Source organism: Populus euphratica, unplaced genomic scaffold, assembly GCF_000495115.2.
Source record: "Populus euphratica unplaced genomic scaffold, PopEup_1.0 scaffold39.1, whole genome shotgun sequence".
Classification (NCBI taxonomy): domain Eukaryota; kingdom Viridiplantae; phylum Streptophyta; class Magnoliopsida; order Malpighiales; family Salicaceae; genus Populus; species Populus euphratica.
In genome coordinates, this window is record NW_011499897.1 from 958557 (window position 1) to 969780 (window position 11224).

Consider the following 11224-nt stretch of genomic DNA (forward strand, 5'->3'; position numbering starts at 1 on the left):
TAATTTTCAGTTTTTCATACCTTTTTTTCTCATTATAATTCTCTTAATATACACCAATAAAAAATTTATGTCAGTGTATACCTAGGAACATGGCCTGAAAATATTTTGTTAGTAAAGTTCACCATAATTTATTGATAAAATTATTTGTAGTAGTATTTCTATTTCTATTTATTAATTTTCTAGTAATGTTTGTAAGTACAAGATCTTGATAGATTAAATTAACAATTTGACCTAGATCAACTAGCAAATCCATATATATATATATAAAACAATTAAATGAAAAATGGACGAATGAGAAACTTGGTTGATAATAAGTTTAAATAGGGTTATATGAAGATCATATCAATAAGCATAAAGAATTAAATGAAAAAATCAATCAAGAATTCCAAGGTGCATAACAAGTGAAGACTTAGTTTTTAAATATTTATTTTAGTGCTAAATGTATAAATATTTATATCTTATTTGATAGCATAAATTAAAATGAATTTACATACTTCACCCTACATGCATTTAAAAAATGATAAATCGATTCTAAGAATTCACCAAGTTTAAAAACTAAAATTTTACATGAACCGGTCAATCGCTTAGTGATATTAAGGGAACCAATCGACTGCTTGTCCATCAAGGATGAACACCTGAAACTTTATAGGAACCAATCTAATGATTGACTATCAATGTAAAGTGTATAATCGCTTTAATTGTTAGCGAGGTTTCAGTGACTATAAACAACTAGTTTTTTTGGAAACATTTAAATAGCTTTCAATTTTGCAAAAATGAAAGAGAATTTCAAACATACAATATATAGAGACTATCTTAAAACCAAAACTAGCTAAAAATTATCAATCCTAACAATTATAAGGTTGTGATAAATTAAACCTTCATATTTTAGAATAAGAATATAAATTCTCACATTTACTACACTTAAACACTTTAATACTTTCTAAGTATGATTTAGTGAGTTATAGATATTAGAGTTTTCAATTGTATTATCTATTCTTTGAGATTGTGTTATTACATTTCAAATAATTATAATTCTTTAAGTGAAAAACTTTTAGTTATTGGTGAGATACATCACCAAGATGAAAAATTTAGAAGATAATATTTTTTTAAGTGGTGAAAAAGAGCTTGGTAAGGATTCATCAAACATAGTATAATTTTTAGCTTAGACTAGTAAAGAATACAATACTTAAAACCAGTTCGGTACTTGAGGTGTGAATATAGGCTTGTTAAACCATGTTAAAAACTGTATTTGCAATGTTTATCCTTATGCTTTTTATTTTAAGCACCTTAATTGTATTGTTGGTTAATTACGTTTAATTGAGTTAATTAAAATATTTTTATTATTATTAGTGGAACACCTAACTCACCCTCTTTAAATGTTATTGTTGTCTTAATCCTAGAACAACAATCTTAACAAATCAATTTCTCAACTCAAAACACATGAAAATTGATCTTAAAACATAAAATCAATATGAAAAACTCTTTCTCAACCTTGATCTACTTTCTTTAAGAATATAAAAGGTAAAAAAAATACCTTAATAAAACTCTTCTTGTTAAATAGAAATCATTGATACAAATAATTTATTTTTTTGTTGTTGCTAGAATGTTGCCAACTAATTACTTTGTTTTTTTAATTGTTTTCTAATGAATTTTCCTCTTTTTACTCAAAATCACAGTTTAAAAAAAAGATTTTAGATCTAAGATAAATTTAAAAAACTAAAGGAATCTAAAAGAAAATAAATGAAAAATATGGAGGACTAATTATAACTTTTCCATGCGAATTGAGAATGGCAACCAGTATTTTCTTGTTTCTTATTTTAATCCATTTTTTAATTATGTCCTATCATTTCAAATCTAAACATATCTTATTAAATTAATCCACAATCAATCTTCAAAATCTTATAAAAACTTTTGTATCTAAAATAAATGAAAAAAATCCATTGAAAAACCCAAAAAATCAAGCATAAAATTATGAAATAAATAAAAATTGATAACCAAATTAAAAACTATTCAACTAATCCAACCCACAATTAATTGTGAAAATAGAGGCAGCACATAAATAGTTATATTAACTATTCACAATTAATTCTAGTATTGTTACTTATCAAAAACAGCTATGCACGGTACAAATGAACAGTCAACCAGTTCGAATATTTGTCAATTTGTTTTTTTCTGAACAGTTGTTTCTCTTCCACGCAAAAGTGAGTTCTCGAGCTTCTTCATCACTAATGCCTTTCTGAAAAGATTCAATGGCTTTGGCCTTAATATTAATGCTGTGTGACTGTGTCCACTTTCGTATTGCTGTGTGACTGTATTGTAAAAGATTGGAAGCAACTTTTGTCTCCTACTGATTCCGTCTCCTCTTCCCATTTATTGTTAGTGTTTGTTTGTTTCATCCCAGCTGTTGGGATTCTGGTTGGCCATTGTTCCAAGAATTGTAACACTTATAGGATTTCAGATAAGGAATTCCTTTCCCTGTAAAACAAATTCATCTCATTATAACTAGGGCATTCGATGGTTTTTTTTTCTTTTCATTGAACCGATTCAAAGATTGTTTTACTGCTTTTTTTGGTGTAGTGTTAGGGATCCACTGGTTTTACAATCAACTATCCTTAAAGCTGGCAATGACTACCTATCAATTAACTTATATGCACCTTTTGTTTCGAGTGAGTTAGAAGGTTTGTTTTTTCCGTTCTCTTACCACAAATAATTTTGGGTTCTCTGCTGCCTCATCTTGCTTTCTTTCTTCGTCAATTTTGTGCTTTCAAATACAAGGTCTGTCTTCTTTCGTCAAATCGCAAGGCGTTGTGCATTGTTGTGATTCTTGATTACATGCTTGTTCCTCATCGAATATTGTTTTGGTTAATTGGGTATAGTAGGCTTCAGTTTTTACAAATAACCCAGGTTCATTAGATGTTCCTGGATTTTTAATAGCAGCTTATATCAACTAAGATAAAGACTTTGAACTTTAATAACCACCGCATTTATCAATTTCAGTTTTGAGATTAAGATAATTATTTGAAATGGTATCAAAATTTTATTAATTAAATAATTATAAGTTTGAATTTCACTTTTCTCATTCTAATCAATAAAATTAAGTAAAAGATAATGTAAACCTATGAAAATCTCAAGTTTAAATCCCTCTTACTTGTAAAGATCTATTATAAAATAATATAAATTATAACTTAAAACACCACATAAAAGCTTAAACTTTTGGATTAAAATTGTTCTTTGATATAGTATCAATTTTATTAACCAAGTGTTTACAAATTCAAATCTCACTCCTCATTTTAATTAATAAAAAAGTTTTGAGATTAAGATAATTATTTAAAATGGTATCAAAATCTTATTAGCTAAATAATTATAAATTTGAATTTCACTTTTCTTATTCTAATCAATAAAATTAAGTAAAAGACAATGTAAACCTATGAAAATCTCAAGTTCAAATCGCTCTTACTTGTAAGGATGTGTTATAAAATAATATAAATTATAACTTAAAATACCACATAAAAACTTAAAATTTTGGATTAAGATTGTTCTTTGATATAGTATCAGTTTTATTGACCAAGTATTTACAAGTTTAAATCTCACTCCTCATTTTAATTAATAAAAATTAATCACAAGTTAGTGAGAGTCTATTCAAATTATAACCTAAAGGACTTTTACATGAAGAAATGAGAATAATATAAAAACATTATCAATATCTTACCTAACAACTTCAATTTTAAGGTTGAAATGATTCTATAATATAATATTAGAATTTTGATGACCTAACGATAACGAATTTGAATTTCACTATACTGATTTTTTTAAAAATATATATATGTTTGTGTAAATTTTAAATTTAAATAATCATCATTTTAAAAAATATGCTATAAAATCATCATTTAAAAAAATATACTATAAAATAATATAAATAATATCTTAAATAGAATTGGTTTTTAACGCCCTTCTACTTTTTGGTTATACGTTTTGCTCGCTTTCACAGCTACTAATAATAATATAGACATTTGCAGAAATTCGACCCGGCAAACTATTTTAGCCACTATCTACCCTATTGCCTATTGGTTTCACATCTATGTAAGTTTATTTTCACTCCTTATCATATGTGATCAACACATGAAAGTTTTTGTTTGGTTGTGACTGTTTTGTTGTAAGAAAGAACGATAAGACACATAATATTATATTTTGTCGAGACTTCTTGGGAGAACTTCGGTGAGGTGATCCAATGACAATTAGTGCGAGAATGTTTAATTTAATAATTATTAGAGTTAACTAGACGTTGTTTAATTCGATAACTGTGGAAGTTGTTGACGGTTAAATAACTTGCGTATATAAATTATTTAACTTGATGATTAGCTGTGGAAGTGAAAAATAGTACTGTTGACGATGCTGCCTTCATCATGTCGTTTTTCAACATAACTCAATTGAAGTTTTTGAGTCTGCATGTAGGGACATCTCATGTGGAAACCAGATTGTTTGAAATCAGAACGCATCGCGGCTTTTTCCCGAAGTACAAAACAATCGCTAACCAAGGAAAAGGTAGGGTTTTTTTTTTTAATTTATTTATTACTTCACTGGATTCAAGCAATTAATTAGCCTTTACTCCTACCCTTTTTCTTTTTCCTTTACTTTGCTTCTCCTGTTCAATTTGGCCGTAAAGCATGTTATTCAAATTTGACTTTTTGTCGTTGAAGCATTAAGTATCTGTTTCAGATTCTCAGTCTTATTTCCCTTTCAACATGTTAAATGGATATGGATAAGATTCTGAATGAGTTGTTTTGATGGTGTGTGGAAGGCCAACAAGCCTTTTACTCATTAGAATCCCATTTATTATAAAGCATCCGAATTACACTGAACCCATTCCGCTTCATTAATTAGTTAGCGAATGTAATTAAATATTAACCTTCAGTTCACTTTTTGAGGGAAGAGCAAGTCTAAAAGGCTTAGATGAATATGGATGGTGATAGTTCTTTAAGACTTTTGAATGGAATGGAAAGCAATCAGTAAGAAAATGAATCGGACAACTATCTTTTTCCAACCAAGCCAGGGAAGCTTTGCACAATTCGCAAAGGAAACCCTACGAGAGGAAACCATGGCAAAGATTCTAACCAAATTAGCTAAATAAGCCAAAAAAAAACACATTACAGGAGAAAAAAGGACAGAGGTAGAAAGTGAGGTATGGCACTTGGATTGTTTTTACTTACTTAAATACCTATCTGTTTGTTTGTGTGCAAGACAAAAGAGATTGAGAGGTCAAATCAACAAAAGTAATCCTTTAAATAAACAAAAGTAACCATGCATTTAATCGATGAAATTTTTCAATAATAATTATGTCCAAAGTAAAAGTAAAAATGTCATGATTATGCTATGATAACTGCAATCAAATCCATCTGGCTCTATGTGTAAGTGTAAATATTGTAAATGTGTGTGTATATACGAACTTATTTATAGCCCTAAGGAGACGGAGGCTGGGAGCATGAGGGTTATGGCTTGAGGTCTTATTGTCCGGGAGATACAAGGAGGTCTTAAGCATGAGGGTTATGGCTTAAGGTCTTATTGTCCGGGAGATACAGGGAGGTCTTAGGGTTTGGGTTCGGAAATTGAGGCCAAGAAAAGGGCTTTCGGGTTTCGAATCTCACCACAAAAGGACACTATACAACACACCCTCTTAACTACTGAAAACAACAGGTGAGTGAGTGAAAGCTATATCACCCCATGCACACGTCCCTTTCTGGCTCCTCTCCCCCACATCTGCCGCCTCTCTCTCCCTCTCTCTCTCTCTTACATGCATTGGGAATGCAAACAACACATGTAATTTTCCAATGAACACAATGGTATTTCTATGATGTTAATTATATGCGACATCCACATGCCTTCATGGGCATACCATATGAGTGAGTTACATGTAGATGCATCATATAGTACATGCATGCATGTGACCTATAAACAACACCAATAAACGGGAGGAAGGGAAGGGTTTCCTGTGTTTTCTGTTCTCTTATTATATTTACTGAACCAAAATGAATCACCTTTCTTTCACAACTCTCTCATTATAACCAAAGGAAAAGGCAGATCCAAGGTGGTAGTTAAGCTGTCAATCTATCAATCAATCACCAATCAGTCACCTCAGATATAGAGAGCAATTACCAATCAGAATTTTTTCTTATAAGCCTTAGAAAAAGTAATTAAAAGCCATGTCCAGCTCTTCAACCTTGTCTTTGGACCTCCTCCCTTCCTCCGAGCAGCTCTGTTATGTCCATTGCAACATTTGTGACACTGTGCTTGCGGTACCATTACCACTAATCATCTGCTTTATTGTCATATTTAACCACTTTCTTTCCCTTTTGCTTCTACTTTCATCGACAATATGTAGCTATTCTTTCTTCCTTTTGGTATTTATTAATTATTCGTTTCATTGATCACATGTTGGGGTTCTTGGCTTCATGGTAGGTGAGTGTTCCTTGCACAAGCTTATTCAAGACTGTTACTGTTCGATGTGGTCACTGCAGCAATCTCCTCCCTGTCAACATGCGTGGGTTGCTTTTGCCATCTGCTAATCAGTTTCATTTGGGTCACAGTTTCTTCTCTCCTTCTCATAATCTCCTGGTGTGTAATGACAAGACTTTTCTTTAACCCCTACAGCTTGCTATGGACGTTTGTGTGGCTTTGATTTCGTAGAACTCTCCCGCAGTAATTTGTCATGATGATTTAATTAATATTTTTCAGGATGAGATCCCAAATCCAACTCCAAACTTCTTGATCAATCAAACCAATGTGAATGATTTTAGCGTTCCGGTTCGAGGAATGGCTGATCATGAGCTTCCTAGGCCACCCGTTATCAACAGACGTGAGAATCATCACATTGTGGTTATTTTCCCATCTTTTTTTTAATAATAATATTTTATTCTATCAAGAAGATTCTTTGCTAGTTTAGGCCGAAATGCAAGATGTTTTTCACTATTTTTAATTTGGAGGGAAATATTGTTTCTCACTCTGGAAATATTCTCTTGAAAAAATGGAGTCCTTTTTAATTACCACCGGATGTGAGAGATTCATGCATTTTCCCTTCTTTATCGACTCAAGAATCTCTGTTGAAAATGCCTTGCTAGCACCTTTACATGTCCAATAATATCATTCTCTTAGAGAATCAATCAAAGATAATGACAAAAGAATCATAACCATTTCCTTTTCGGCTCACTTGCAACCGTCTTGAAGATCTTTTGATCTGCAGGTGTTGTAAGGGAGAAAGGAACTAATTCATTTCTCATATTAATCAAAAACCAAATACAGTTTCGCCTGCCATTTTAACCACCTTTCTTTTCTTTTCGTTTCTTTTCTTTTCTTTTCTGTGGCAGGAGTCCTGTTTTAGTATTAACTTTCAGGTCCTTTCTCTATCCACAGAAAAGAACTCTAATATATAGCTACTAGTAGTACTGCCAAGGATTGATCACATCTTGAGCACTGTTCAAAATCACCTACGTACCAAACCAAGAAGTCATCATAGACAAGCTGTGTTTAGGAAATGAATCAACAGATTTTACTCCTTTCTAATAGAGAGGTTTTTACTTCTTACTCCCTCTTGCTTGATCAAGCTGCTAATTTCTCAAGCTCTTTTCTCCTTGATTAATTTCCCCACTTTGTTTGATTTCCCCCCCTTTGCTCATGCAATTAATCTAAACTGTACAAAAGAAAACATTTGCTGGCTATAGTTTAATTTGGTCTTTTAGTTAGCAAAAGAACATTTAAATAGATAGGTAAAGACAGCATAAAATGAATGCAGTCCCCCGAAAACCTAGATGCCAGTAAAGAATGATTGTACAATATTGCTTCTGCCGGGAAGCTAGCCAGGAATCTTTGATGTAGAAGTGAGAGTGAGAGATAGAAATGTGAATTGACTGTAGAAGAATATGAGGAAATAAAAAGGGAACAGCTAGCAAAGTGATTTTAACGTGTCTGTTGTGTTTGTGGCCTGTCTGCTTATAATGTCCAGCTCCAGAGAAGAGACAGAGAGTCCCCTCTGCATACAATCGATTCATTAAGTGAGTAACAACTATATCTATATGCATGTATATAATTTTCCTGCACTTTTATTTATGAAGTTGCTAAATTTGAAGCAAATGTAAATGGACCAACAAAATGCAGGGACGAGATCCAACGCATCAAAGCTGGCAATCCTGATATAAGTCACAGAGAAGCATTCAGTGCTGCTGCTAAGAATGTAAGATCCATGAATTTTTCTTCAGGGCTTCTAGTTACTTTACCAAATTAGGGTTTTTCTTTTCCGTGGAAAGAAAATTAGGTGACCCTTTAATTCCTTTTTTTTTTTTAGTATCTATAAGCTTGTGCAGTATGTGGGTCCATTTGACTGATCTTATTTTGTCTTATTATGTCAGTGGGCCCACTTCCCACATATTCACTTTGGTCTCATGCCAGATCAGACGGTGAAGAGGACTAACGTGCGCCAACAGGTAACCTATGCACGCTCCTAGATTATCTATTGCAGTATTGTACAATGCATCTTCTTGCACAGAGATTTGTAAATAGAGAGACACTTACGTTCCCTCTCAATTTGGGTTTGTGTAGGAAGGAGAAGATGTTCTGATGAAAGATGGGTTTTTTACTTCAGCTAATGCTGGTGTCCCAACACCTTACTAAGAAGTGGCGCTGCTAGTTCTCATGTTGTTTTAGTTTTTAGTAGTTATTGTAGGAGAAAGAGTTTAAGGTTAATTAGATGTTTGTCAACTACTTTAACAAGTTTAATTACTTCATAACCTATCTACTACTAAGGTATTCTAATGTGGAAATCCGATCTAGCTAGCTCATACCCATGTATTTTCTAGATATTCTATGTTTATTTCGCTAGCAGAGACGTTTATTATCCTCTTATGTCTAACATTTCTCAAGAAATGCATAATTAGTTAATTAACTGAGCAATTTGATCGTGTCTGCAAGCTTTTTCCCCTTCTTCCGTTACATTTTACTGAACTTTATTGCAATCCTGTTTTCTAAGAATCAAATTGCTGATTTTACATGAAGAGTTGGAAACTAGAGGGAGCTAGTGACATTATTGTTCAAAAGCCTTGGAAAATCCCATCGTGGTCAGGGTGGATTTGGCTTCCTGCTATGAGCATGGATAAAATAGAGTTGTTCAGAAAGCTTATATATCTCTTCCTCTATCTAGTCAGTTTCTTTTTTCTTTATTTTTTTTTCAAGAATGTTATTGATAAGCTCGATTAATTGAAGAAATTCGGCTGATCGATGCCATAACATGCTTAATTATAATGGAGTTCTTCGTTACTTTCCAGTGACCTTTCAAAAATTTAATATCATAGCCTTATAGAAATTAAGAAAAAACACTATAGACATTGCATTCCTAAGAAGTTGCAAGCACCTTGCAAGTTGATGATTAGTAATGGAATCACTTTCTTCCATTAATTCAAAGAGTTCTTTTGTTGTACTTCCTCGAGAATAAAAACACTCCAGTTAATCCCATATACTCCAAAAAACATTTTATATTCACATGCATAATTAAGCCCTCTCCTATAACTTAATTCCTTCAGATCTTGTTTGATAACTAGTATGGCAGGTAGATATTTCGGCTCTTAATTATAGTAAGTCTATATTATCTATTCTAGTCTGTATCTCATAATTATTAGAAAATCCTTTTAAAGATGTAAATTGTGTCCTATATACTTATTCTATATCTGTTCCTCTAGCGGTTCATTATATTGTATATAAGTGATATACGGATCTCTATCGAAATTAAGAATCTATCAAAAACACTATTAATAATATAAGAAGAATCTTAAAATACTTTTTTTTATTTCTCTATATTTTTCTTTATCAAAAACCTATTACAATTCTTTATATAGAAAAAACTAAAGAATCCTAATAATACTTAATAGGAAAAAATAAATCAGGAAAAAATATTATCTCTAAATAGAAAAAAAATAGAAAAGTATCATAATGAAGAAGAGAAAAATAAATGGAAAGAAATAAAATTAACTAAGAAAAATGTATTTTCCTAAAAAAACCATTGCACCAGTCTTTCTGGGTTGAAAGAAACTTTTGTTCGAGTTCAATCTCCAGTTAGAAATTATCCTTCATCAAGAATATCCTTTTGTGTGTTAACCACCTCGTTGTGGTTCTCGAACACCTTTGTGTCAACCATTTCATCATAAATCCTTAACACAACACCTTTGTGTGGACTGTTTTATTATGAATCACTAACACAACACTCATAAATCCCACCACCAAGATTTTGAATGACAATAACTGATGTAGACGAAAACAACACACTAGTTTCTGAACGTTTTTTTCTCAAGAGGAAACCTCGTTATCCCTTTCTATATAAGCACATTTAATTCTGCAACCTCTTTTAGCAATGGTTATTCTACAATACATATAAAGCAAAATAACCACCAATGTCGTTGAGCTCTTATATTAATTGACGCATGTGAAATGAAGGATAAGGGGTTTGTTATAAGTCAAAACCTTTTAAAATCCAAAAACATCATAAATATAGTATGACTTTTAAAATACTACATTTTATTCCCCCACATTTTCCTTTATCAAAAGGTTATTACAACCTTTTATATAGAAAAAAAACTAAAGAACCCTAATAATATTGAATAGGAAAAAATAAATTAGGAAAAAACATCCCTCTCAAATAAGAAAAAAAAAACTAGAAAAGTATTGTCATGACATGCATAACATTAAAAGGCAGAGCTGCCTCTCGAAATTAAAGAGGTTTTGGGTTAATCATAAAGTTATGATTAGAGAGAGTCACCATCTAGTATCATGGTCATTAGAAAACCTATAATCTATGAGAGTCTGGGTAAGGGGACTACTTATAAAAAAAAATATGCATCACCCCTAATTTACCCTATATAAGTAAGCTGGATTATTAATTGATTGTTAATTTAAATCATGCTTCTATTTGTTGGTCTCATCTAGGGTTTAAGGTATATCTCTTTTCAAGAGGAAGTCATTTCCCTTTTTCAAGTTAAATGTTAACTATTCTAAAGCTTAATTTTTAGCAATGCATTTATTTTTGTATCTTTAATATTTAGAGGTGTACTTTACAATGTTATTTATACCCTTAAATATTAGTCTAAAACTAAATCCTAAATTCCTAATATTAATTAAACAAATTAATTATTATAGAATTTTTGGTATTTTGGCTGAATTATAATTGATAATCATAAACTAGTTACGATAT

General features: G+C 31.3%; 1 protein-coding gene across 1 annotated transcript; it reads left to right on the forward strand.

Moving 5' to 3' along the window:
- The first annotated feature begins 5969 nt into the window (after positions 1-5969).
- On the forward strand, positions 5970-8947 carry LOC105132256 (protein YABBY 4-like). Its single transcript, XM_011035623.1, has 7 exons — positions 5970-6290; positions 6454-6609; positions 6730-6850; positions 7994-8042; positions 8146-8221; positions 8397-8471; positions 8587-8947. Exons 1-7 carry the CDS (start codon positions 6198-6200, stop codon positions 8656-8658), a joined length of 642 nt encoding a protein of 213 aa, XP_011033925.1. The 5' UTR covers positions 5970-6197; the 3' UTR covers positions 8659-8947.
- Positions 8948-11224: the final 2277 nt, after the last annotated feature.

What these genes read in the sequence shown, in the direction of transcription:
- LOC105132256 (XM_011035623.1), top strand. Translation starts at nt 6,198, where the DNA reads ATGTCCAGCTCTTCAACCTTGTCTTTGGACCTCCTCCCTTCCTCCGAG. An exon ending in TTTGTGACACTGTGCTTGCG is followed by an intron (nt 6,291 to 6,453) that starts GTACCATTACCA and finishes GCTTCATGGTAG; the next exon opens with GTGAGTGTTCCTTGCACAAG. An exon ending in CTCCTTCTCATAATCTCCTG is followed by an intron (nt 6,610 to 6,729) that starts GTGTGTAATGAC and finishes AATATTTTTCAG; the next exon opens with GATGAGATCCCAAATCCAAC.